This window comes from Canis aureus, chromosome 3, assembly GCF_053574225.1.
Source record: "Canis aureus isolate CA01 chromosome 3, VMU_Caureus_v.1.0, whole genome shotgun sequence".
NCBI lineage: Eukaryota > Metazoa > Chordata > Mammalia > Carnivora > Canidae > Canis > Canis aureus.
Genome location: NC_135613.1, coordinates 31,302,066 through 31,328,938, shown reverse-complemented (window position 1 = coordinate 31,328,938; position 26,873 = coordinate 31,302,066). Strand labels below are relative to the sequence as shown.

Genomic DNA, 26,873 nt, shown 5'->3' with positions numbered 1-26,873 from the left:
ACTACCAGGGTTTACTCAGGGAAGAAATAGGTACAGATAACATATTTGTCTGTGTGTAAAATTCAAAGGAAACTACAAAAAAAAGCTATAAGTACTCATAAGTGAATTCATCAAGAGCACAAAAGGTCAAATGTACAAAAGGTCAATGTACAAATATTCATTGGATTTTACATGCTGGCAATGAACAATTGAAAACTGAAATTAAAAAATTTACAATGGAATAAAAATTATGATATACTTAGCAATCAATTTAACCAAAATTGTATAAGGCTCGTAAACTGAAAACAACCAAATATTGCTGGAACAAATTAGAGATCTAAATAAATGAGGGAGGGGCACCTGGGTGGCTCAGTCACCTAAGCATCAAAATCTTGGTTTCAGCTAAGGTCATGATCTCAGGGTCATGAGATTGAGTCCCACGTCAGGCTCTTTGCTCAGTTGGGAGTCTGCTTGAGATTCTCTCTCTCCCTATGCTACTCCCCCCATCTCTCTCTCTCTCTCTCTCTCACTCTCTCTCAAATAAATAAATAAATAAATAAATAAATAAATAAATGGGAGAGATATATCATGTTCATGGAAGTTTCAGTATTGTTAGAATGACAATTTTCCTGAAGTTGATCTATAGATTCAATACAATAACAGCAACAAAAAATCCCAGAATGCTTTCTTATAGAAATTGACAAACTAGTCTTAGTATTTATGTGAAAGTATAAAGGCGCTAAAATAGCCTAACCAACTTTGAAAACGAAGAAAATGGTTGGAAGGCATACTGTATCTTAAAGTTTATCATAAAGCGAAAGTAATCAAGACAGTGTGGTCTTGGTGAAATAATAAAAACATAGATCACCAGAACCGAGAGTCCACAAATAGACCAACACATATTCGGTCAATTAATTTTTGACAAGGTTGCCAAGGCAATTCAAGGGGGGAAATCATCGACTTTTCAATAAATCATGCAGGAAAAATTGGACACTCACATGCAAAAAAATAAACTTCAACATTTACTTCACACCACACAAACAAACTCAAAATCGATCCTAGATCTAGATATAAGAACTAAACCCATAAAACTTTAAGAGGAAAGATGGTAGAGAACCTTGGGTTAGGCAAAACAGGACAGAAACAAAAGCACTAAATATAAATAAACTGAAAAAAAAAAAAGCACATGGCTAAAATTTTAAAGTTTCCTTTTCAAAAGACACTATTGAGAAAATGAAAGGGAAAGCCAAAGACTGAGAGGACATATCTACAAATCTTAGATCTGGGGAGGAGACATTGGATGAGAACATGTCTGGGGAACAGTAGGGAAACGCTTCTGCCTAAGGCACCCATGCTCCCTGCACTCAGTGGCTGCGCTGGCACCAAAGCCAGGGGTCCCGACCCAGTGTGGTGGAGTGCTTTGACGTCATACCGAGCAGAATTGAATCTTCTAGTGGATTTGCATGTTCCAAGCAGCCAAGCCTCTCCTTAGGCATGCTCACTAGCCAGAGGGTCCTACCTGAGCTAAGGCTGCCCTCTCTCTGGGCTACATTCATCACAGTTGGCAAGGGCCCTAACCATCGCTGAGACAAAGAGGGCAGGTGGACCAGGGTCCCCTTCCTTCCATCCAGCCAAGTTGTGTGGTCATCAGCTTGTCTGTCGGCATGTGGACCTCCATCATGCTGGACACTTGTCCCCCTGGCTGGACATTAGGAAATGGCACTCATCCTTTGCGTCTCTGGGAGGGGCATCACTGCCCTTGCTGGCCTAGGCTGGGGTGAGGGGCAGCTGGACAAACGCTTGAGGCGCTTTTGGAAGAAATCCACCTTCAAGGCAAGAGGGTAAATGATCATGATGTGGTTATTCTGGCAGAATTTAGAGAGAAAAAAATAATGTCGCCTTTATAAGGGAGTCAGCTGACTATTTTACAATTTTTCCCCAAATCGACCAAGCCATTTTCACAACATAAAACAAGCAAAAAAATGTAATTATTTCAAGGTGTCCCTTTCTGTACATCCTCCCTCTGCTCCAACCTTTACATGGTCACATGTTTCACACAACTGAGGACATTGCCAGACCCCAGCTCTTTCCAGCCCCAAGCTGGCCTGTTTTCTCTTGGGTGGGTCACTGAAGCTGACCCAACAGGGTCTAGCTGAGCCTCTGAGCTCACCCTGCAGCAGGAGGAGTGATAACCTGTGCCAGGGTCCCTCCTGAAGGACAACCCATAGATTATCATTCCAGTTGGATATAAACCGGGACCCTGGTGTGGGCTGGAGCTGTCCTTGGCTAAAGATTTGCTGAGCATAGCACAGCCTCCTTCAGGGTCTTTGACCCTATATAGAGGACTCTGTGACCCATCAAGTTCCCCTGTGGGGCAGCTCTGGGCTCTACATAAATGAGGTACCGCAAGAACAGCTGCCCTGAGCTCCAGGGTTTTTATGGGTTTGCCTTAAAGATTTTATTTCCAGAAAAAACCAAAAGCAATTAATCCAAATTACAGAGTAGTCATTTGCAATAATATTTGCTTTAAATATATGTATTTTTTAAAACCCCTAAGCTGTGAGCCTCCAGTGAGTTCGAGGTGAAGGACACCTTGAAATAATTACATTTTTTTGCTTGTTTTATGTTGTGAAAATGGCTTGGTCGATTTGGGGAAAAATTGTAAAATAGTCAGCTGACTCCCTTATAAAGGCGACATTATTTTTTTCTCTCTAAATTCTGCCAGAATAACCACATCATGATCATTTACCCTCTTGCCTTGAAGGTGGATTTCTTCCAAAAGCGCCTCAAGCGTTTGTCCAGCTGCCCCTCACCCCAGCCTAGGCCAGCAAGGGCAGTGATGCCCCTCCCAGAGACGCAAAGGATGAGTGCCATTTCCTAATGTCCAGCCAGGGGGACAAGTGTCCAGCATGATGGAGGTCCACATGCCGACAGACAAGCTGATGACCACACAACTTGGCTGGATGGAAGGAAGGGGACCCTGGTCCACCTGCCCTCTTTGTCTCAGCGATGGTTAGGGCCCTTGCCAACTGTGATGAATGTAGCCCAGAGAGAGGGCAGCCTTAGCTCAGGTAGGACCCTCTGGCTAGTGAGCATGCCTAAGGAGAGGCTTGGCTGCTTGGAACATGCAAATCCACTAGAAGATTCAATTCTGCTCGGTATGACGTCAAAGCACTCCACCACACTGGGTCGGGACCCCTGGCTTTGGTGCCAGCGCAGCCACTGAGTGCAGGGAGCATGGGTGCCTTAGGCAGAAGCGTTTCCCTACTGTTCCCCAGACATGTTCTCATCCAATGTCTCCTCCCCAGATCTAAGATTTGTAGATATGTCCTCTCAGTCTTTGGCTTTCCCTTTCATTTTCTCAATAGTGTCTTTTGAAAAGGAAACTTTAAAATTTTAGCCATGTGCTTTTTTTTTTTTCAGTTTATTTATATTTAGTGTTTTTGTTTCTGTCCTGTTTTGCCTAACCTAAGGTCACCAAAACTTTCTACCATCTTTTCTCTTAAATTTTTATAGATGGATGAAACCTGTGCTCCAGAGCACCTCCTCTGAGCCTTCCTACTGACCTTGAAACATCCTGGATTTGAGGTTTTTCCTGACACAGGAGTCTGGTAAGACCCTATCCCAGGGAGGGGTCTGAGCATGGTCAGGTGGGAGGCAGATTTTTAGGCATTTTTAGGAATGAGTTGGAGGGGCATATGCAGTGCTGCAGGAGCCACAAGAAAGAGATGGAGCAGGGCCCATGCAGAGGTCTCTGGACACCCTGAGAGTAATTTCAGCAGAAGGAGGGGTAAAGAGCAGACTATCTGGCAGGGGCAGGGTATTGATGTCACATGACTACCATTCACCTGGTATGAAGGTATCATTTTATTTGCTCTGAGCAGCAGCCCTGAGAAGTGGGCATCATCTTATCATCTTTCCTTTCCTGGGTCCTGAGCCCAGGGTCTCACAGTTAAGAAGGACAGACAGGGGTACTGGGTTTCCTACAGGTGCACATGAACAGAAATAAGGAGGAGCATATCCTGGGGCCTGGAGGGCTCCACCTTGGGACCAACAATAGATCCTGACTGCTTGTCAATGTGAAACTCATAGTGCAAGCAGCTAGAGGGGGAGAACAGAGCTCTGGGGTCCTGGGGCAATTCTGTGGCCAATGTGTGCCATGATGTTGAACAAATTCTACCCCTTCCTCTCTGCTAGGCCTCAGTTTCCCAGTTCATTTCCAGTTTCATCATGAAACTCAATTTCTTTGGTTCATTGGGCATGGGGTTCATCTATCCACCTGGCCATCCAACCCCTGTGTATTTATCCTTCCATCCACCCATCCATCCAACCTTCCTCCCTTCCATCCATTCTTCCATCCATCCATCCATCTATCCAAAACCATTGTTCATCTCCCATGTACCACACTCTACTAGACCCTGGAGAATAAGAAGAAATAAAACAGGCAAGAAGTTGACTCCCTTGGCCCTGTGGACTGCATGGGAGGATAGACTATGGTTTTAGGACCAGCAAGGAAGCTTTTGCAGTAAGGGAGCAGAGAGAGATGGATGTGGCCTGAAAGAGGTCAATGGCAAACAGCCCAGAAAGCAGCCAGTGCCTGGGAGTAGAAAACAGCTGCCCTCATTGGTGTGGAGTCAGTCAATCTATGTCCTGGGTCAGGCTGGGACCCCCCCCCCACCAGACCACCCCTCGCATTGTGGCCATGGCCCTCTCCTGGATAGCTACTTCTGAGCAGACTCCAAAGTCCTCAAATACCCATGAGCAGGAGACATGGGGGCAGTCCACCCCAGGCTGTGCCTGCAGAGAAGGGTCAGGATGACCTTACCTTATTTTTTTTTAAGATTTTTATTTATTTATTCATAGAGACAGAGAGAGAAAGGCAGAGACACAGGCAGAGGGAGAAGCAGGCTCTATGCAGGGAGCCTGATGTGGGACTGGATCCAGGGTCTCCAGGATCATGCCCGGGGCTGCAGGCAGTGCTAAACCGCTGTGCCACCGGGGCTGCCCCAGGATGACCTTACCTTATCCTTATCCCTGCCACAGGGAGGGGAGATGTGTAGAAAACTCATCTAGCCGTCAGGCCCCTGGACCCCAGAGGAGGCTCAATGTGAGGCAGGGTTCCAGGTACTTCCTCCAGGTACTTCTCTATACAGATCCATCCTAACCACAGAGCCTTATACCCCTGCTCTGTGTCAGTAGAGGGTGGCTGTCAGCCTATGATCTCCTCCTGTGGGAACCCAGCTGTGCCTTGGCATGTAACAGAAGTCCACATGGGTCCTGGGGGACATGGAATGAGAGGCAATCCCATAGGGTTGGAGGGCTTCCTGGAGGAGATGACCTTGCAACTCTGGTAAACTCCCTTTCTGCAGTGCTCGAAGGGCTGCATCCTCCATGTCTGTGTGCAGGGTGGGTTCTACTGGTGGAATGGAAAAGCTGAACCACTGGTTGGGTTTGTGCAGAGGCCCCCGATGGTGGTTAAGTGATGCCTTTGAAGCCTGGGCTGCTTCTACGGTAAGGGCCTCCCTGTTGGTGCTCTCCTGCCTGAGTTTACAAACCCCTCTTTATCCCAGAGAGCATGCGGTCCTGTGGGTTTGTGTCTGTAATGCCTGCACCACCAATCTCAGGCAGTTATGTCTCCCTGAGGAGCAGAGCAAAAACTCTTGGAGCTCATCTTATCACTTCTAAACAGTGCGATTCTTATGCCAGGAGGGAGCATTGTTCAAGGAGGTATTCTTTCCAGGGAAGGCTGGGTTCACTCCCCAGAGCCTACCTGAGTCTGAGGAGCTGGCCTGAGGTTAAGAGTGGGGGCTGGTGCTGGGTTCCTGTTGCCCGGGGGTCTCCCTGGGAGGAAATGTCAGGAACCCTGGAACCCTGGCTCTGGCTAGCCTGGCCATCTTTGGGGAACCACACCTGATTCTAAGGGTGTGGGAGGAGGCTAGTCTCTGCCTTCAAGCACTTGGATGGCATTCTGCTCCAGCCCCTGTGTCTTCCAGGGGTCCAGGACTAGGGAAAGTCAAGGACCTGGGAACAACTGGGGCCCCAGCAACCCTCAGGGTTCAGCCTCAGGTAAAAAGTGAGTAAGATCTCAAATAAAAAGCAAATTGTCTGCATTGTGATGAGTGGGGTCTTCTGAGGAGGCACCCATGCCACACCCATGGGGGCGGGGGGAATTAGATCAGACTCATGTGGCCTCGGGAGGTCAGTGTCAGGAGGGAGAGGGCAGAAATATGAGAGGGAGAACCTGTCCCCCCAGAGAGGTCCTCCAAGGAGGCCCCCTGCTGAAGAAGTCCACAGCTTTCTATGCAGGGAAGCCTGGGGCAGAGGAGCAAAAGCAATCCCATTCCAACAAGGGATGAGAAAACACCACTGAGAACAACCTGGCGAGGTGGAAGCAATCAGGCATCCAGTGTGATTGGATGGATGAATGATGTGGGATAGTAGTCAGCTTTAGGAAGGAATGAAGCTGGGCACATGCTACCCTGGGGATGGACCCTCCCAAGGACATTGTGCTGAGAGAAATCAGCCACACACAGGACAAGTTCCATGTCCTCACGCTCCTTGGAGATCCCCAGAGAAGGAAGGTGGGAAGGTGGGCACCAGGAGCTTGGGAGGCAGCTGGGAATTCAAGGTTTCATGGGGACAGAGTTATGATTTAGAGAGACAAAAAGGGTTTGTGGATGGGTGATGGTGGCAGCACAGCAGTGTGAATGTGCTTAATGTCCGAAACTGGACACCTGAAAATGGTTAAGATGGTCAATTCTACGTGTATTGTACCACAATTATGAATGAAACTAACAAAAAGCCTAGCCTGGCAGGGGTTTGGCTCCGTGCTCTGCACCCCACTCCAGTCCTCCTCAGGCATCAGGACCTTTGGGCACAGCAGCCCAGAGGCAGGCAAGTTTCTCACATCTGCAGTGGGGAGACTAGGGCCCAAGCAGGTGTGACTAGCCCCCGTGCACAGGGAGGCTGTGATGCACCCAGGCCATAGTGATGCTCACCCCAGAGCTGGCATTCCTACATACCCTGTCACCTCAGGCTTGAAGCCTGGGGCCAGATGCCCCACCCCCATCAGAACAACTTGGGAAACTGAGTCCTAAGTTCATAGCATGTCCCCAGTCATCCATAGAGAAAAGAGTCGTCCTGAGAGAAAAGAGGCTTAAATTCAGAAATTAAATTGATATTTGGAAAATAAGGTTTTATTTAATGCCTGTCTCACATGTGGGGTGAGGGGAGCATTACCAACAGTGAGATCAAGAGAAGTTTCTGGGAGGTAATGACATCTAAGCCAGCTCTTGAAGGACAGGAAACATTTTGTTCTTAATTTTAAACATTGTAACAATTACATAATTAACATATAGTCACTGGAGAAAAACTGAAATTTACCTAAGTATAATAAAGAAAAAAGTTATAGTACCCTGAAATCTCATTGCTCAGTATAGATCACTGTTAATATTTAAATTCATATTCCTAAAGGTACCTCCCCATCCCATGTTTCAGGGACACATCAGTATGGGCAACACACACACATCTACATCATGTCATTGTCTACATGGCAGTCCACGCCACATCTGGACCAACAGATGTGGCTCAGTTCTTTGTGGCTGGAATGTTCCATAGTGATGGGATCTCCAGGGAATTTGCTGGTCAGGACCCAGAAAACCTCACTCTGAGCCTCTGGACCCCACACAGCAAATGGACACAGCCTTTCTAAAATAGCCACACAGAAACTAAGAGAGGGAGTGGAAATGACACAGAAGCCCTGAAAGGTGCCGGGTGCAGATGGTGGATTAAACACAACACATATGCTCCTTCTGCAAAGCCCACTCCAACCACAGAAAAGAGATTTTAAGAGACATTTACCCATGAGGGTGGAGAGGACAGGCAAGGGCAGATCAGCCACAGATTTTTGAAAGCCCACTCGCAGATGGACCCACGGTGACTGGCTCACAGACCAGAGTGACAGCTCTGAACAGAGAGTGTGGAAGGTAGGATTTTACTGTATTTAATACAAGAGCATCCCAAACTCAGGACTGGCCATGAAAGCAAGCCTGAGACGAGGGATGCAGGAATGGCTGCCATCAGGAAGACAGCATGAAATGAGGTCATGAGGAGACAGATGCCTAGATGCTCCCTGCCCCCTTCTCAGGTCAGCAAAAGTCTAAAGGCCTATTCCCCAGAGTGCAGGCAGCCATGACCTGATACTGACTGCAGGGATCTCAACTTGGCCCCCAGAGTGCCAGCAATTGGACCCGCCTCACTCCCCGGAGGAACTGCCTGGGCCTCAGAGTGGTCCCTAAGGATGCCGACGCCCAGCGCTTCCAGAATCACCCTCCTGTGGGTGTCAAAGGCAGCAAGCTCTCCCTTACCTCAGATCTTCCAACCAACTCTATCCTCCCCACTTCAGATCATGAACAGGTGACCAAGGATCCACAGGAGACTAAAAGGAATAGAGCGAAGCCATCTGGAGCGTACACAGAGCACGTGAACAGAAGGAAACATCATAGTAACCATCAGCTTCCAAAAACAAAGAGCAGAGCAAATAGGGGGCAGGAAATCTGTAACAAAATATTTCCAGAAAACTTCCCAGAACCGAAAGACATAAGCTCCCAGATTGAAAGAACCCACAGTGGAGGAAACCAGACACACACCAGAGCGCAGCACTGGACACAGCAGAATGCTTGGGACACAGAGGATTCTGTAGGATTCCCAAGACGAAAACGCAGGTAGCACACAAGCCACAAGGGAATGGGTTCTCCTCACTTTTCATTGGCTACTCTGGAAGCAAGAAGACAAGGGGCGATGTTCTTATGGTTCTGGATGAAAAGCATCTATAGTCTAGAATTCCACACCCAGCCAAACTATCACTCCGGGGCGGGGGTGGGGGGTGGGGGAGGAATAAATGCACTTTCAGACATGCATGCTCCTAAAAAATATATCTCCTGGTTTATGAGAAGTTCCTAGAGGATGTGCTCCACAGACAGGAGAGTAAGCCAAGATAACGTGGGCACGGGGGAGTGAATGAGCCAGGGGAAGCCCACATGGGGTGGCAGCTTCGGCTCCTGGAGTGATGACCATGGCTGGGATGAGAAGGACAGGAGGGATGCAGAGGACAGCCGGTCCCCATCGGAGCAGCGTCAGATGTGAGGACAGCCACTGCCAATGTCCCTGCAGTGACTGACCCTAGCTTGTCTTGACCACGTGTAGATGAAGTCTCTGTCTCCCCTGCTGCCTGTGTGAATTTTCTCGTGGCTGCTGTGACAAATTGCCACAAACTCAGTGGCCGAACTCAGCACACTTTACCATTTTGCAGTTCTGCAGATGGAAAATCTGGGCAAAAATCGAAAGATTTGCAGGGCTGGCTTCCTGTGTGGAGGGTCTAGCACACATTTGTTGTCTTTTCTGGCTTCAGAAAGCCACCTGCATTCCTTGGCTTGGGACTCTCATCCAATTCAAAGCCAGTTGACTCTTTTTGCCTCCCTGTACCACATGTCATGTCCTTTGTGACTCTATCGAGCCCACCAGGATCATACCGGATGAACTCCCTACCTCAAGGTTGGCTCATTGACTGTCTTAACTCCATCTTCAGGCTTCATCTGCACCACCTCACCCCCACCCCCCTGCACTGATTTCCTGCCCCCCTTCCCTCCCTCCTTCTGCTCCAGCCACCTGGCCACTTGTGCCTCAGGGCCTCAGCACTGGATGTTCCCTATGCCCAAATGCTGTTCCCTAGACACGCCCAGTGTTCTTGTCTTAGTTTGCCACGTCTCTGCTCAAATGTCACCACCACCCCAGAGATGTCTTTCTTGGCCATGCTCCTCACCTCATCTCCCTCCTAAATTATCCCCAGCAGCATGCAGAGACTTTGCACCTGCCCTGCAGAGTCCTCAAGTATCCTGCTCACTGCTGCCTCCCCTGTGAGAACATGAGCTCCGTGGGGAGGATGCCTGTGTCTGTTTTGGCCACGGCTTCTTCCCTGGGGCTCTGGCCATGCTGGCACATGCTAGGTGTGCAGGGAATGTATGCTGCTTGAACTAATAAAAGGTCCAGGCTGTAACTGGTCAGCCCAAATTCCCCCTGGCTTCCAACTGAGGGTCTTCTGTTAAAATCCAGGGGCTGGAGGGCTAGACTCTGATCTGGCTCATCCCTTGAAACCTTCACCTGCCCAAGCCACCACCACCTTTCCTTCCACAGCTAGGCAGACAACCAGCAACCTGCTTGCTCTTTCTCAGATCTGGACACTTCATATAAATAGAGTCGTACAACACATGGCCTTTTGTGACTGGGTTCTCTCACTAAGCACCACGTTTGCAGATGTCTCAGTGTCCCATTCTTTCCAGTGGTCAAATGACAATCCACAGGTGTGAATGGACCACATCTCACCTACCCTTTGCCATGATTTTAATGCTCCTGACTCATTTCAACCTGATTAAACTCTGCAGCCAGACTCACGTTTCCAGGGATCTGTATTAGGTGGTGAAGCTTAAACCGAGTCAAGGAGATGGTTAACACAAAAAGCCCGGTAACACTTACCCCTGGGCTGGTGGGAAGGGGATGCAATTGTGGGGTGGGGGTGATGCACAGATAGGAATATGGTCATGTATTTGGACTTCCCCAAGGTGCTGGGCCAGCACTCACGTGATCCCTTTCACGCTGCACACAGACATCTTGTACACTCCTCTCCCTATATGCTCAGTTCCAAATCCAATAAGGATTTAAAGTTGAGCACGAAGCTTTTAAACAAATATGCTCAGGGGTGATCTTTTAATGCCAGGTGTATTGAGATACAATTCACATATCACAACATTGACCATTTTAAAGTGAACGTCTCAGTAGTATTTATACATCCACAGTGTTGTACAACCATCTCAACCAGCTGGTTCCAGAGCATCTTCATCACATGTAGAAGGAGCCCCATATCTATTATGAGCAGTCACCCCCCAACACACACTTACTCCTGCCCCAGCGTCTGGCAACCACTCATCCAACTTCTCTCCCTATGGATTTGCCCATCCTGGATATTTCATATAAATGGACTCATATAGCACGTGGCCTTTCATGACCAGCTCCTGTCACTGAGAATGATGTTGAGTTCATTCAAGTTGCAGCGTGTGGCAGGACTTTGTTCCTTTTTATGACCATAGATTCCTCCATGGTAAGGGTAAACCATATCTCATTCCCCCATTAATGGTGTTTTTTTTCTGTTCCTCATTCATTTCAAAGTGATTCCTCTGTAGCCAGCGTCACTGGACTCTGGAGAAGCCAAAGGACCTTCAGCTCCTGCTGGGATCTGCAGAAATTCCCCGGGAAGCTTGAACAGTCTTCCAGCCTCCGAACTTACTGTTCAGAAGCAAAGCTTTACAGCGATTCATGGGGTTGAAATGGTAAGAACCTGGGCGAATGTAGGCAGGCCTTGCTGGAGTCCTGGGCTGAGCAGAGAGACAGGAGTGTTGAGGCCGAGGCCAGCACTGCCTCCCTTGTTTTGCAGAAAGCGCGGGCGCGCACACACACAAGGAAATCGGTAGAGGCTGATCTGATCGGGAAGGCAGCCTTCAATGAATGACATCATTCGGAGAACATAAATCTTGGTTTGTATGATTTATTTATGTTAAGAAATCCACATACGATGCTGAGTTCTCAATGGCTTTGTTTAAGCGATGGTTTTTCCTTTTTAGTGAAAGTTGGAAGATGGTAAACAGCTCCAGCTGTAAAAATTAAAGGCGGAGGTGAAGCCAAGGTGATTATTACACAAAAATGCTGAGTGGGGAGGGTATTTGGCCCTTCCATCCTCTAAAATGGAAATTACTCTCTGCCACAATGTGCCACGAACAATCACCTGCTGTTTATTAATTAACCCCTTTTAACAGCACCACATTTCTGCTAGAAACCGTTATTTCTCTAATGTGAAAACTGGCTTACTCGTGTTTATTAGAACAACTATGTCCCATGTGGTCCAGGCTCAACACACACTTAACTGACACATATTTTTTTATGATTGGAAATGCCTTGGTAGAAGCCTCGACACTGAGCATCACTTGCTTGGCATGTTAGCCTTGAACTGAGCCTGTGAAGCCACCGGCTGAGGAGGGGGCATGGTGGAGCCTGTCCCAGTGAGGGCCAAAGAACAGTTCTGGGGTGTCTGCCCTTGAAGGTATGTGTTGGGAAGGAGAAGGGGACCTGGACTTCCCAGCAAGGGCTGGACTCAGAGGAAATACGTATCGCAAGTGGCTCAGTCTTTCTGGACACCCACAAACAAATATCCTGGCGGTTGTCGGGAGCAAGTGGGTGACTGCGATGCCAGCACACCCTCTGGGGCTCACACTCCTGGCACCGCCAAGAAACTCAAGAAGGCACTCCAAACACAGATCCCTCTGCAGCAGTGGCTCTGTTGTGCACACACCCTGGAGCCCATCACTTGGCTGTGCATGTCACTGGAGGAGGGCTTTGTGGTCAGACAGATGGATCTCACTCTCCTGCCTTGATGACATGTCCCTGTACCAGTTTTCCATTTGTAAGGTGCAAACCATTATAGTTCCTACCACACGGGATCATTGTGAGGGCCACACAGTGCCGTGACACAGCAGAGGCCAGCTGTGGGGCAGAGGCCAGCATCCTGCCTGGCACGGGAGCCCAGACCACCTGTGTTCCACCACTGCAAGCCAGAAAGCCCCACAGATAGACCAAGTTTCTCTTTCTGCCATCACCCTCTGCCCCCATCATCCCGCAGAGGCCCCCTTGAGCAAGCTAGCTGTCTTTTCCAGCATGCAACTAGGGACCTGGGTGGCTTGCTCACTGCTGTGTCCCCATCACGTGGGACTGGATCAGGCTGCTGAAGCAGGGCAGCCCTTTGCAAGTCGGGATAGGTGAAGGACAGGTCACTAAGACTCAGGTGCTCAGTGCAGGGCTGCTGCCTCCACTGTGATGTCCAGTAAGATCACCGCTCCCCCCATTGCCTCTGGTCTTCAGGGCTGAAATCAGATCTAAAGATCACTTCCTTCTCACTCAGTGCTCTTCATTCATTAGTGACTCATTCTTTTATTCACGAAGGCTCCCAAACTTGGGCCAGCCCTGTGGCTTTGTAGAGGCACAAGATGCCCTGGAACTGCAGGTCTGCTGAGGGGAAATAGGCCCTGTATTTACCAGTACTACAGGACAGCCAGTTCCAGGAGCACTCTACCTTATAGAGGGGCCTCTGGCCATATGTCAGTGTATACAAGATTGCTGCAGTGTGATCCCAGAGCCTCGGCCTCCTGGAGAGGAGGAGTAGACCTGGGGGGAGGGGGGAAGCACTGATCACCAGTGCTAGGAGACCAGGTGAGACTAGGGCAGGTCAAGATTGAGAGGGTGGGGCCTGGCTCTGGGAGCCCAATAAGACCTGCATGGGTGATGGGATCTGAAGTCCCCAGGAGCCCTGTTCTTCCTGGTCTGACTTGCCCTCTGTGTCTAGCCAGGGAGTGAGCAGCTGCTTTCTGTGACCCCAACTCAGAGCTCCTAGACTGACCTGGGTTCTGGATGAGGAGGAGTTAGAGGGCGCAGGGATCCCTACCAATGACAGCTCCAACAACCGAGATCCCCCCCAGGAAGTGCCAGCCCTCATCTGCATGCAGTTGTCTCCACAATACCCTGCTTGTTTTCCCCCATACTACACATTATGAATTCAGGGTGCTCAGTAAGCTGGGGGCTGATAGCAGGGAAGGACCGGAAGGAGGGAGTCAGGAAGAAGTTGGGTCTGACTCCCTAAAGTTTTGTCTTCACCCTCCACCTGGACTGTCTTCTAGATCTAGGCCTGGAGGGGAACAGGGAAGGCCATGTGCCCAAACCCTTTGGAGCTCTCCACCCTGAACTCCCATCCTAATTCTGTGGCTCTCCTGGGGGTGAGGGGGTCTGTCCCATAAATGAAGAGCTGCTCACAGCCAGGACCCTGCCCTCTTCACCCTAACACAGGCCTGGCACACAGTGGATCCTCAGTGAGGTCTCTTCACTGGCCTGGGCTGCAGTGGGTGCATGGGTCTGTGCTGGGTGCAGGTGTGTTCCTGCCATCTGGGCCTCCGGCGTTCCTTCACTGGAGCTTCGTCCAGGATGCAGAAGGGAAGGAGGGCTGGGGAGCTGGACACTGCAAGCCCTGCAGGTGTTAAAGTTTAGGCATCAGGCACCAGAGCCAAGAGAGGCTGGGCCCTGCTCCATTCCTAGAGCCCGAGGGTCATGGGCGCCTGGGGCAGGGGCAGGAGGCCGGGTCCTGGGAGACAGGGAGGGTGGGGATCCCTGATTCCGGTTATTCTGCAGGAGAGGTAAGTTTTCCCTCCCCCAGAGGCAATCCTGGTCGTCATCAGCTCCGCTCCCCTCAGTACTAGTTTAGAATGGCGGCAGGGGAGAGGGTGTCCCTCCGGGCATCCCCTTGGCCACCGCATTTCCCTTCCCCTGCCTCCCTCCCTCGGACCTGCCCAGGGTAGAGCGCAGTCGTCCGGGCCCTCCCGTTGGGTCCCTACCCCCAGCCCCACAGTCACCCTTAGGCGGGGTGGAGTGCGGCGACCGCAAGCCCAAGGTCACGCCTTCTTGGCCCCGCCCAGACGGGCCGGGACTAGCCTGCTCAGGCGCCCGGAACCTCCCGCCGCCCCAGCGTGGGGAGGAGGAGGGAGAGGGGGAGGACTCCCTTCTGGGAGCTCACCTGGGACTAAGGCCTCTGCCGCCCGTCCTCGCCCCTGCAGCCCCGGATCCGCCCTCCACGGGGTTTGGGGAGCCCGGTGGTACGGCCCGACAGTAGGGCGGCTGGGGTGTTCAGCCTCCCTGCATCGCGGCGCGGAGGAACGTGCAGGAGTGGAGAGGAGCCGCCCAGCCGGCGGGGCTGGATCCTCACCCCCTCCACCGAGCCCTGGAGGGGACGCGGGATGCACCGCGGGACAGGCCGGGGCCCTTCCAGTCTGGGCACCGCCTCGGGGCCTCGGCCGGCAAACGGCCCCAGGGGGTGGGCTGCGCTAGTCCCGCCGGGGTTCCCAACAGTCCGTCGGGTCTCCGACCCACCCGCAGAAGCCAGCGAGAGGGGCGCGGGGAAGTGGGGCGCCACTTCACAGATGCTGCAGCCGAGGCGGGAAGCAATCCCTGCAGGGCATTTGCAGGGTTACGTCTGCGTCCTGTCGGCCCGCAGGACGCAAGGCGAAATTCGGTTTCCAAACTAAGAGGGTGGCCGGTGTGGGAGCAGGGACCAGAGCCGAGAGAGGACAGAGAGGAGGGGCTTTGCAAGCCGGCCTGTGGATCGCGGCGCAGGCCGACCCTGAGCGTCTGCGAAGTTACCAGGAGTCTGGGCCGTGTCTCGGGGTCTGGGGCGTTTGGGGAGGCGGAGGGCAGACTCCCCCGCAGCGGCCCCGAGACTCGGGCGCCGGGATAGCGACCCGGCTTGCCTTTTCCGTGGCCGCCACGGCCCTGCCGGAGCTCAGCGGGAACCGGGGCAGGAGGCGGCCACGTCCACGCGGGTAGCGTCCTTCGGAGCCACGGCACCACCTCCGCGGCGCGAAGCTCCGCGGCGCTGCTGGGCCGGGCGCTCGGGGGAACGCGGTGGCTCCCGGCGCGCAGGCGGGCGGCCCGAGCATGAGCGCCGCGCGAAGTCCCCGCTCCGGGCGGCGCAGGACCCGCGCAGGGGTCGGCGTCGGCGCAAACCGGCTGCGGCATTCGTTGGCGGGTGTTGAGAGGTCCGGGATGGAGAGGAAGCGTGGGAACGATTCGGTTCGCTGCTCCCGCAGTAGAAGCCGGAGCCCGCGCGCAGCTGCAGGAGCCCCGCTGCGGAGCCGCCGCGTAGTCCCGGCCACCGTGCGCGCAGCGGGGGAAGCAGCATTCGGGGGCTTCCTGCACTTCGTGACAGCCGGCTTGGGCCCGGGATCCTGGCTGGAGCCAACCTCCTCCCCGAGAATTCAAATGGGGAGCTCAGGCCCACAGCTTCGATCTCTTAAATTAAAAACAAAACAAACAAAAATATTCCTGATTACGCCCCCAACTGCACGTGGCAGGCCCCAGGTGCCGTCGCGCACGCATCTGCGCGCTCTGGAGAGATAGTTGCCCCACCCAGGACTCGGGGATGTAGATTAGGGACGAGAAATCTTTTGGGGCCCTCCCAAGAGGCTGTCCATCTGCAAGGAACCATGTCCTCCTGCCTGTGAAGGAAGTAGGTTTCCAAACATCTGGGGTTTGTTCGAAATCGACTACATGGTTCGCATTCCTGGGACGTCTTGGTTGAGAGTGCCCCGACGCTCTCAGGACCCGCTCCAGAGCAGGGAGTGGTCGTGGGCACCCGGAGACCTTGACTGTGAGCAGCACAGGGAACAAACAGCCTTGCCACACCACTCTGTGAACTCGCTGGGCCAGAAATCAGAGCCTGTGGGCCCCGTTGTCCTCCAAAGTTAGCTGGGTCACAGCCAGCTTCCCTGGGCTCTGCGTAGGAAGAAAGGCAAAAGGGGGCCTGGAATATTAACCCCAGAGCCTTGGGGGTGGTTGCGGTGGCCCCGGTCTGGAGCTGAGGCACCCACTCTGGAACAGTGTGGAGGCCACCCTGGGGAGGACAAATTCTCCCAGAGACAGTCCATGCCCCAACCCTTCCCCCTTTCTAGACCAAACACTCAAGCTAGCTATTGGCCCCAGGGCTGGAAGGCAGGGCATCCAGTCCGCACTGAGCCCCCTGCTGGGTGCCAGGACCACCTCCGTTTCCGTGGAGTGGGAACCAAACCAGATTGTCCCCAAGCATCCTGGTGGTCTCTAAGCCTTCTGTTGCTCAAATCTGGGAGACATTTCCACCTAACATAGGGCAGGAGAATGTGCCTAGAGAGGGAGACCCCCATCTCAGCCTGTGATGGGGGTGGGCTGAGGACTGGTAGTCTGGACCCTTTCAGGGCAGCAGATCTCCAGGGAGAGCCCATATGTAAACTAAGGGTGGTGTGCTGTTATTCTTTTAGCTACTCACTTTTTCTGAGCAGGAACTGGAGGGTGAGCAAAGCCTGACCTGGAATCCAATTGAGGCCAGAGACTGAGTGCCTGGAAGCCTTTGGCCAAATTTCAGGGGCACAGATAGGGCTAGGGGCCAGGGAGAGGGGGCAGTGAGAATCTGTCCGGGTCAGTGCATCTGGCCTACGGGGACTTCCCATTCCCACCTGCCCGTGCACAAGCTGAAGCTGGGCTCTGCATGGACAGGTGACTGGGCTGGTTAGGACCCTGCACCTTCCGGTACACACAGGCCACAATGCAGACCTCTCCAGAGTCCAAGCCTTTCGAGTTGGCAGGGGGTGTGAGTCCTAGCCAAGCAAAGGGACCCTCTCACCCAAGACACTAAGCTCTGGGAGTCCACAGTATCGTTGGGAGTTCAGGCAGTATCATTACTCAAGGCTTCCGGGGCGTCCTGGAGTTGGTGACCTGCTTCCTGGCTGCCTGCTATAATGCTTACTGCAGCACTGAGGGCCAGCTTGCTCATGGTCCCAAACCCAGCCCCTTCCCAAAAGAGTTTAAATGGTCTTGGGTCTCCATCAGCACCTCCCTGCTGGCCGGAAAGGCTGTGTAGGCAGAGCTCCTGTCTCAAGTGGGACTCCAGGCTGTGGCAAAGGCAGGGGGAAAGTCCTCTGTCCAGTACCCTGGACCCCAGCAACAAAGTCGGTTCCAAAACCTAATAGCCTGAAGGATGTGTCCCTGTAGCCCACACCTCACGGGCCTCTGGACTGTGGACCACTCGGCCCACAGTAGGAAGCCAAGGTTAGTGGCAGCACTCCCACACCCCAGTGCCAGGTCCCCTAAGCCAGTCACAAGACTCCCTGAAGCTTGGCAAGGTTTGAAAAGTGCCCTCCAACCTTTCAGTATCAACAAGCTGAAAAGCACTCCTCTTCCTGTTTCACCCTCACCGGGCCCATACCTGTTCCCCCATGTCCCAGTCCCCAAATGTCTGCAACGTTGGGCTGCGGTCTGGACCCATGTCTGGTTCCCTCTTCTTCACCCTTCTCTCTGCGGACTCTGCATAGCCTGACCTGTTCTCGGTTCTAAATCCGGCCACGCGGGGGCAGGGCCCGGCCAGGCCAGGGCCGTGGCCTTGGGGACAGTCTGCCCAGGCTCCTGCAACAGCCTGGGGCTGATGGGAGTGAGTGCGCTGCCCGAGCGGCACCTGGGGATGTCAGCAGCTAGGTCATCTCCTGTCATTTCTGAGCCCTGGTTCTTTCTCCCCAGGCAGACCCGGAGCTGCAGCCCCTACCCCCGCCCCAGGGCCCTGGCAGGGGGCAGAGAAGAGACAGTGCAGCCTCCCACCTGCCCTCCTTCCCCAGGCCCTGGAAAGGGGTGCAGTCCCAGAGTCTAGAGAGTGTCCTGGCACAGCTTGGCCAGGATCCAGAAGATTTTAATCACCTTCTGAGCTGAGAGAGAGGGCCAGAGTGAGCTGGGGTGCCCCCAGAAGAAGATTGGGTCTTCTGAACCTTGGAGTCTACAGGGCTGCCTCCAGGCCAGAGGGAAAGGAAGCCTGAACTTGGGTGGGGAGTGGAGGATAGGGTAGGACCTTCTGTGCAGGTGGGAGTACTTCGAAGGCACCACCCTATTCCCCCCAGGTCTCCTACCCAAACTTGCTAGGAGGTTCCCAGCAAGGAGGACGAGGGAGGCTGAGATAGGAGGGTGACCTTGTGTTGTTTCTGGCCAGTGGCGCGACAGCCAGGTGAGGTCCATGGGCTGAAGCCTGCCCTGGCTGGGGTAAGCAGAACAACTCCCAGTTCTGAGCTCCAGGTTCCTTCCTTCCTCTCCCAGTGACCCCTCACCTTGAGACTGAGTGGGTTCTGCTAGGGGTGGCCCACCCAAACCCCAGAACCTGGCAGCAAGGCCCAAGGAGCCTCTGACCGGGCAGTTCTCCACGAAGCCCACGGGGACAGGCAGAGCGAGGGGTGCGGGGACTGAGACAGGCAGAGCGAGGGGTGCAAGGGGACTGAGCTGCCCCTGGAGCCCCTGTTGGTGCCGGTGGTCAACACTCACCTAGGGCCGGAAACAGTGGAGGCTGCATTCAGTTCAGGGAGAAACAGAGCAGGGCGGAGAGTGCCTTCTCCGTCTGGGGCTGCAAGCAGAGTGCAAGGCTGGGCACCCCTGAAACCGTGGACGCTCCGGCCAGTTGAATTCAGACAGGAAGGCAGCTGTGAAGTGCGGAGGCGGGAAGGCCCGACGCACCGCCGCTTCTGGCTCCCGCCAAGCCCTGTTCTGTGGAGCTCTTCCTCGGGGGTAGCACCGGCCGCACACCCCTCGCCATCCTGAGCGCCTCGGCTAGGACCCCAGGGTCTCCGTGTTAGTCCTTCCGCCCTTACCCGTTCACCTCTCCCGTGGTGAGGGCTCGGGTGCCACTCGTCTCACGGCACGACAAATGGGGCACACGGGGAGTGGCGCACAGCCAGGAGCCCACCCGCGGCTGCAGAGACCCCAGCAAAGGCTCGACCTCTGCCCCGCTCAGGCTGACTCCGGGGCAGCTTTAGGTCCCTGAGCCCGCAGAGCCCGCGTCCCCGGCAGGGCCGGGGTCAGCGCCTGCGTCGGCCCCCATGTCCCTCTCCAATCTCAGACACACGGGAGGAGTTCCCAGGCCCCTGGCCCGGACGTTTCGAGTTCCCCTCCGCGTCGGAGGGCTGCGAGGTAGAAGCACCCGGTCAGCTCCCGCCCTCGCACTGCCACCTGCTCCGCCGGCCCTCCCGCCCGCTCCTCACCTGGGCCGCGAGCGGCCACTTCCCCGAGGGTGGCCCAGCTCGGGGGCTCGCGCGGCGGGTACTCACCTGGGGCCCGCCCCCGCGGTGGCCGGGTTCGGACGCCGGCCCCCCGCGCAGCCTCCCCGGTGCCCGCGCGCGCGGCTCTCCGCGGTTCCGCGCGGACGGAGCGCGGCGGGTCCGAGTGTCCCCGGCCGCCGGGATTGTGGCGGAGCGCGGAGCTGGCGGCGCCACCGCTGTTGTTTTTGAGCCGCGGAGCCCGGAGCAGCAGCGCTGGGGTGGGGGCGAAGGGGAGGGGCGGGAGCCGGGCAGGCCGAGGGGGGCGGCGGGGCCCGGAGGGGGCTCCGGAGGAGGCTTCGGCGGAGCCGGGATCGGCGCGCGCTGCTGGGACACCCCCTCGGGCGGGGGCGGGGCGGGGCGGGGGCCGCGGGGAGACGCGGGGAGAAGAGCAGGCCGGGGCGACGCGGGACGCAAAGCTTTTTAATTAGGAATAAAATGCCATAAAACGGAGCCAACCCAGCCAGACCCGCGTCCGAACTGTGGGCGCGTCCCCCCCCCCGCCCCCGTCCTGGGAAGGGGCGCGGACCCGCGCCGCCGCCACTCCGCCCGCGGCCGGCGCAGGGGCAGGGTGGGGGCATCGTCACCTCGCCTCCGGGGCCACCTGGGTCCTTTTAAAGTGTCCGGGGTGCGGGCCCCGGGCGGGAGCGCAGAGCACGGAATGTGTTCTTAAAGGGCCAGTTCCGAGCTGCGCTGGAAAGGGGAGGGGGGGGAGGGGGCGGGGGGGGAGAGATAAGTGAGAGGAAGACCGGGAAGGCCGAGGAGAGCCCCCCAATCCCGCGCCGAGGCGGCGGCGGCGACGGCGGCGCGACGATGAGGATGATGAATACATTGCAAAGTTTTTTTGGCCCCGGCGAGGGGTGTCAGATTGAGTGCTGTGTGCGCATGTGCGAAGGTGTCCAAACTGACAATGCTGGGGAGATGAAGATAGTGTGTAGCTGCTTCTGGACTCAAGGAGGAGGAGAGAGATTCCGCGAGCCGACACCATGCGATCCAAGGCGAGGGCGAGGAAGCTAGCCAAAAGTAAGTCTCCCGCGCTCGGCCGCGCCGCGCCGCCGGGTCCGGGCCGCGGGGCCGGGGCGCCCGGGCCAGGGGTGCGCGTCGGGGCGCGGCCGGCGCGCCCTGGGCTCCCGGCCCTCCGGTCGGCCGCGCGGCCCGGGGGCTGCTCCGCCTCCCGCGCTCCGGGGCGGCCGGGCTCGGCGCAGAGGCTCGGGGCGCCCGGGCCGCGCGCTCCCCGAAGGCGCCGGCCCCCTCCTCGCGAACCCCCTCCCCCCCCCAGTGTCAGGCGCTCGGGCCCGGGAACCCGAGGCGCGCGGTGGGGGCCGGGGAGGGGGGCGGAGGGGGAGGGCTGGGGGTGGAGGGGAGCGAAAAGCGAAAGTTAGCGAAAAGTTGACGAAAGGGGAGAGCAACTTTTTCCTCCTCGCTCGCTCTCTCCCTCTCTCTCTCGGAGTGGCTCTCAGTCCTGGTCAAATCATATTCCGGGCTTTTGAAATAGTGGGCGCTAGAGCACCGCCTTTGGCGTCCGCCAGCTGGGCGCAGAGGAGGGAGACCCCGAGCCGGGGAGGGGGCGGAGGAGGGGGCGCGGGCCGGCGTCCACCGCGCCTCGCGGGCGCAGGGCAGGGGCGGCGGCACGACAGCCCGGCCGCCGGGGCGGCAACACGGACACGTCCTCCGGGGCCGGCCCCGCGGCCGCCAAGTGTATTCCCGCCCCGTGCCCCGCGCGGCGGCGGGCGCTCCTCCGGGACTCCGGGACCCCGGCACCCGCGCGGCCGGCCCGGGAGGGAGCCCGTGCCTCCGGCGGGAGGGTCCCCGCCCGGCCGCCCCCGCCTCCCGCCGCCGCCGCCGCCCCCCTCGCCCCGGCCGCACGCGCAGCCCCGAGGCCCGGAGGGGACGGAGCTGCCCGCGGCGACGCTGCCCGGTCCCCGCTCTTACTTTCTCTTTCGCTCCGTCTCGGGCCGAGCCCCGAGCTCCGCGCGCCCGGCCCGCCGCCCGCCGGGTCCGCGCCGCCGGCCCGGTGCGCCCGCCGCTCGCCCCGCCGCCTGCCGCCGCGCCCGGGCCCCCGCGCTCCCTCCACTCCCGGACCGCTGGCGCCATCGGCGGGGAGGCCCGCGGGCCCGGGACCGCGGCCCCGGCGGAGGGCAGGTGGGAGCGGCGGAGCCGCGGCGGGGAGAGCGCGGCTCCCGAAGCCCCGGCCGAGGCCCGGCTGCAGCGAAGCGGGAGCGCCGCGCGGGGACGAACCGGCGCCGCGGTGCCAGCCGCCCGCTCCTCCGCCGGCCGCCCGCCCACCCACGCCGGGGGCGCCAGGCCAGCTCCCCTGGGATCCCCGCGCGACCACCAGGCCGCTCCGCCCGCCCCTCTCCCGCCTGACCCTGGCCGGCCGAGCCTCCGCACCGGGGCTGAGCCCCCGAGCACGAGCCTGGTGGGCTGGGAACTCCGACACTTTCCGAAGAAGTTGTGCTGTCGTGGTTGGGTCGGCCTGGCTCCCGGGACAGCGGCCCCGCGGGGCTAGGCCCGGCGCGCGCCATGGAGCACCGGGGAAAAGCAGCTCCCGGCGCAGGCAGGACGGCCCGGAGCCCCCGAGTTGTGTGGGGCTCCTCCTGGAGGCGCACCTTTCCGGCGCGTCTCCCTTGCCCCGTGCTCGGGGCCTCGGCCTCCTCCGTCTCCCCTGACCTCTGGCCCCTCTTGGTGCGAACAAGGCCCCAGTGTTTTGTGGCTGGTGCGCCAGGGCTGGGTGCCCGCTACCTGTGGGCCCGCAGGCCTGGGGGTGTGGGTGTTGGTGTGTGAGCACGGCGGCTTCCTGAGTCTCATTCCTGGGCTGCAGGCTGCCCCGGTCAGGCTCGGGCCGAGGAAGGACCTGCGGCTGGAGCCCTACGGTGGGACGTGCAGCCGCGCTCTGGCTGGGCCTTCGCTGTAAGCGAGAGGCGGCTCAGAGCCCCCAGCGCAGCCCTGGAAACAGCAAAGCGTCCTGCACTCGGCTGCCTGCCTGCTCCACCCCAACAGGTGGGGAAGGGGGCCCTGTTGGCTCTTCTCACCACTTGGAATGGGTGCCTGGCCCTGAGGCCAGGGGACCAGAATCGAAGATAGGGCAGAGCACAGGTCTCCCTGTCCTGGGAGTCCATGGTGAGAAGGAGCCAAAGCGGGGCAAGTGTGTCCGGCCCAGACCCCGCTGGAGCCCGCAGGAGCAAGCGCTGGAAACCCCTCACAGCCGGGACAGCTGTCCCCAGCCCTGCCCGAAGAGGTGGCCGAGGCCGGCACAGGGCCACAGCTGCCTGCCCGATACGGAGCACAGGATCAGCTGAGGAATTTCATTTCATAGGACAATATTTTAAGCAGATGTGGAGGTCCCTGGGGACCTGCCTCCATAACCTGAATCTGAGGCAGCAGGGCAGCCCCAGTGCCGCCAGGAGAACCTCCTCCTGCAAGCCACATCGCGGCCAGGGGCAGGGGGCTGGGGGAAGAAAGAGAGGTCACAGTTATAGGCCTGGGTGCAGGGCTGGGCTGTGCCTGAAGCCATATGCGGGGAGCAGAAGGACAACCTGGTCAGTGTGTGAGTGAGTGTCACCCCTGAGTCAGAGCTTGAGGGCTGCCCCGGAGGCTGCATCTGTGGCTGTAATTTCGTTTGTGTTTCACTAGGACCCCACTCCAGGGGTCTCCCTGCGGGGCTTGCATGCAGACTGAGCTGGTGGCACTTCTGGGGCCCACCCTGGGGGCTGTGAGTTGAGCTTTCCAAGGACAGAGGGCCCTGAGGTGCTCACCACCTCACAGAGTGAGCCTAGGCAGCTGGGGACAGAGTGAAGGCAGGTAGGTCCAGGTCCCCTCACACAGGCCAGGGCGCTTGCTGGCCCGTGGGGAATCGGGGCTGTCCCTGCCCTACATTTAAACACAAAACGCCTAACAAAAGCTTTGTGTTTCTGCCACTGTTGTGAACCAGATGGGCAGGTATGGGGGTCTACACAGCCCAGGTGCCCTCCTGCCCTTGTAGCACAGCTGGGGGGCCCTGTGCACGAGACGATGTGCTCTCAGAGAGCCCCCATCAGAGCCGCCCCGAGACCTGATCACCATGGACGTGCTAAGACAACTAGACATGACATAGTCCAGGCCTGGGGATAGTGTCCTGGGGACAACTGCCGCCTGGCCCCCTGGGGTGGAGGTGGGAGTGCTACCTCTGCTTGATGCCGGACATGGTGTGTCCTGTGTGTGCATCTTCAGGGTGACGTGTGTGTGACAGGGTGTGGGGAGCCTGGCTGGAGGCTGAGCTCCTAGCCGGTTCCTTCTCCGAAGTAGAAAGCAGCGGGGCTCGGGCTCTGCTGGGCCCTGCCCTTCTCCCGCCGGCCAGGGAAAGCCTGCCCCTTCCACCACTTCTCTCCCCGCAGCCAGGACGGCAGCCTCCTGTCTGGACGCCTAGAAGGGCAGCAGTGCCAGGAAATGTCCGGCAGGAGTCGAGCGACTCGCCCCGCTTCGGGCGAAAACGCCGAGGCCACGGAGGAGGGGCGGGGTGCAGGGCTGGCGGCCAAGGCCAGGTGCCCTGCGGCAGTGCGCTGAGTGCCTGCAGGCTCTGGCTCCACCACTGGCCCCGCGGGTGTGCCTGGGCGCCCAGGCCTGTGGGCGGGGGCGGGTGCCAAGTCCTGTTGGTCGGGTGACCTCCGAGCGGGCTCCCAGGGGAAGGTCCTCGCCACCGGACACCCACCGGGCCACCCTGCACATACTATTGGCCGTGGGCAGGGAGCAGGTGCGGGCTGAGCCGCGCCCCCCGCCCCTCCGGGACCCGTGGCTCCTGAGAACCCTGAGTTACAGCACGGGGCTGCGGACCCGGTCCCGACGTTTCTGTTGGGAGGCCGGGTGCTGGCGGTGGGGCCGGCGGGAGGCTCCCCCCACTGGGCCCCTAGGGGGAGGCCGTCAGCTCACAGGGCCGCTGTAGGCTCGATTAGCCCCCTGTTTTATTCAATTAGGAGGCAATTAGGGATCCTTGGGGGGCTGGGGCTGGTAATTAAGGTGATGTATAATTAGAGTTTCAACAAAAATTATCCAGGATTAAAAATCTTTTGAATAATTTCGTTTAAAAATTTCAAATAGCGTTAAAGACAATTTATCAGGTTTTGAATCAAACCCGTGTAACAAGTCTTGGACGCTACAGCGGGAGGAGCGGGCGCGGGAGGACTAGGGACAGCTCGAGCACTGTCCCCCTGCGGGAAAGAAACTTGGCGAAGGGACAGAAGAGCCGGGCCTTGCTGCGCGGTACAGTGGCTGTCGCGCGCTGGGACGCGGGCTGCCTAGGGCTGCGGACGGCGTGGGCCAGCCTGGCCTTGGGGCCTGGGGACCCCGTGCTGAGCCAGCGTCGCTGCAGCCCCCTGTTCTCCGCGTACAAAGTCCCAGTAACTACCGCGCCGCCACGTGAACAGCGCTGCCCGTCTACACAGCGCTGCCGGTTCGTGGCAGAGGCTGCCGCCCCGGGAGCCCTGCACCCCAGCCCAGCCAGCGGGAGCAGCACCCTCCTCTTCCAGGGCCAAAATCGGCCCCAAGGGTCTCCGCCTCTTGGTTTCCTGAACGGAGAAGGGCAGACTCGGACTCCCAGCTCCGGGACTCTTGACCCTGACCCAGACTCTGCGGGCGGGAAGCCCGCGCCCCCATCCCAGTGGCTTTGCAGGTTTGGGCGCAGAGAGTCGGGAGAGTGCTCCCGGAGCCCGGGTCAAAGTCAGGGTGGCGTGGGGAGGAAGGAGATGGTGAGGGGATCCGAAGCGCCGCTGGGTGCTGGAGGTCGGGCTTTGCGGGATCAATCCTGCCTTCCAGGATGCGTGGAGGTGGAGTATTCGCCCCGTGCATTTGCCCCAGGCACCTGCCCACTGAGAGGTCCTACCAAAGTCGCAGCCCAGCCTCCGAGCCTCCCGAGCCTCCAGGAAACAGGAGGGGCCAGGGTCCCGTAAAGGCATTCCTCGACCACTTGCTCAGGCTGACCCCACTTCCCTTCATTGATCCTGGGGATGGAATTTGGCCTCCTGGGCACCACTTTTAGCGGCAAAATCTCCCAAACACAGAGAGGTTGAGTACCCAGTGGAAGTCACACAGCAGTTAGGAATGAAACTGAATGACACCGAAGTAAAGTTCCCCAAGCTTTCGTATTTCACACCATCACCCCCCCACCCCTTCCTTAGGGTTCCGCGGGTTGTAGTTAGTTCCATAGAATTTTCTTTTTTTATGTGTCAAGGTTTAAGCATTTTCCCCAAGGACAGTGCTATGCTTGTAACAGGTCTGGTTTTTAAAAGCAAATAAGACATCAGTGTTCTTACAGCTTTTGAATGCCACCAGCTAACTGTCCTCAGCCTCCTCCGGACCCGGTGTTTTTTGCCGGGATCTGGACTCTCCTGCTGCCCTTCCACCCCAGGCCGCACAGGACGCTCTGCCATGAGCTTTTCCAGCCTCTGGCTCTGGGTGTCCTCTCCCCAGGTCAGGTGCAGAATGGCGGGCTGTTGACCTGGGTCAGCCTCATCTGCAACCCCTCCCGTGTACTATCTTTTTTTGTGAGCAAAGGCAGGAGGTGTAGGGCTAGCCTGCTCACCCTCCCGCTGCCACCCCAAATCTGGAGGGAAATAATCAGCGCCCCTCCCCCAAGGCAATCAAGGAGAGGTGGAGCCGCCGCTGTGTGGACATGAGCCACCCTGAGCCACGGGGAAAGGAGCCGGCCGCTGTAGTCGCAGGTCTAGCCCCAAATCGGCTGCTGTTCCCTAAGCCTGGGCACCTCGCAGGCTACTGTGAGGGCCGGGGTGCTCCCTGTAGGCTGGCCAGTGCTCCTGAGCTCTGCTGGGCCCCAGGGCGATGGGGAGGGCCTCTTCCTGCCCTACCACTCTCTCTTGGGGTTTCTGCCATCAAATCCTTGGCTGGCCTGCCCGGCTGGCCTCTCCCGAGAGTCAGGAACAATGCCCCGGAGCTCGCAGAGAGCGGTGCCTCGGCTCCGAAATACATATTTGTTTAATAGTTAACATTCTGTGCAAAAAAGGAGGGAAGTCAGATTCTGGTGAAGGCTTTGCTTATTTTATATCCACTATAACTATTTCTGTCCATGAAAATTGGCTTAATTATATCAATGGAATGTTTCTTTTTCAATTCTGTATGCAATTAGTCCATCTTGCTGGCTGCAATTTATTTTAATAAAAAAATAAA

General features: G+C 57.1%; 1 protein-coding gene and 1 long non-coding RNA gene across 8 annotated transcripts in view; one reads left to right on the top strand and one right to left on the bottom strand.

Moving 5' to 3' along the window:
* Positions 1-7,148: 7,148 nt before the first annotated feature.
* Positions 7,149-19,876, bottom strand: LOC144310504 (uncharacterized). 3 transcript variants are annotated; one of them, XR_013376229.1, is made up of 3 exons: positions 18,952-19,720; positions 14,642-15,912; positions 7,149-14,098 (listed from the first exon to the last, which is right to left on the bottom strand). It is a non-coding gene; the product is annotated as an uncharacterized LOC144310504 (long non-coding RNA). The 3 variants fall into 3 exon arrangements; XR_013376228.1 differs by adding an exon at positions 19,731-19,876 and having other exon boundaries at positions 10,724-15,912; positions 18,952-19,233; XR_013376227.1 differs by having other exon boundaries at positions 7,149-15,912.
* A 584-nt stretch (positions 19,877-20,460) lies between these two features.
* PRDM16 (PR/SET domain 16) overlaps positions 20,461-26,873 on the top strand; it is a 314,085-nt gene continuing 307,672 nt past the window's right edge. For all 5 annotated transcript variants that reach the window (XM_077891516.1, XM_077891514.1, XM_077891515.1 and 2 more), the window contains exon 1: positions 20,461-20,741. In XM_077891516.1, coding sequence (XP_077747642.1) covers positions 20,705-20,741 — 37 coding nt within the window. In that variant the 5' untranslated portion in view covers positions 20,461-20,704. The remainder of the gene's footprint in view (positions 20,742-26,873) is intronic.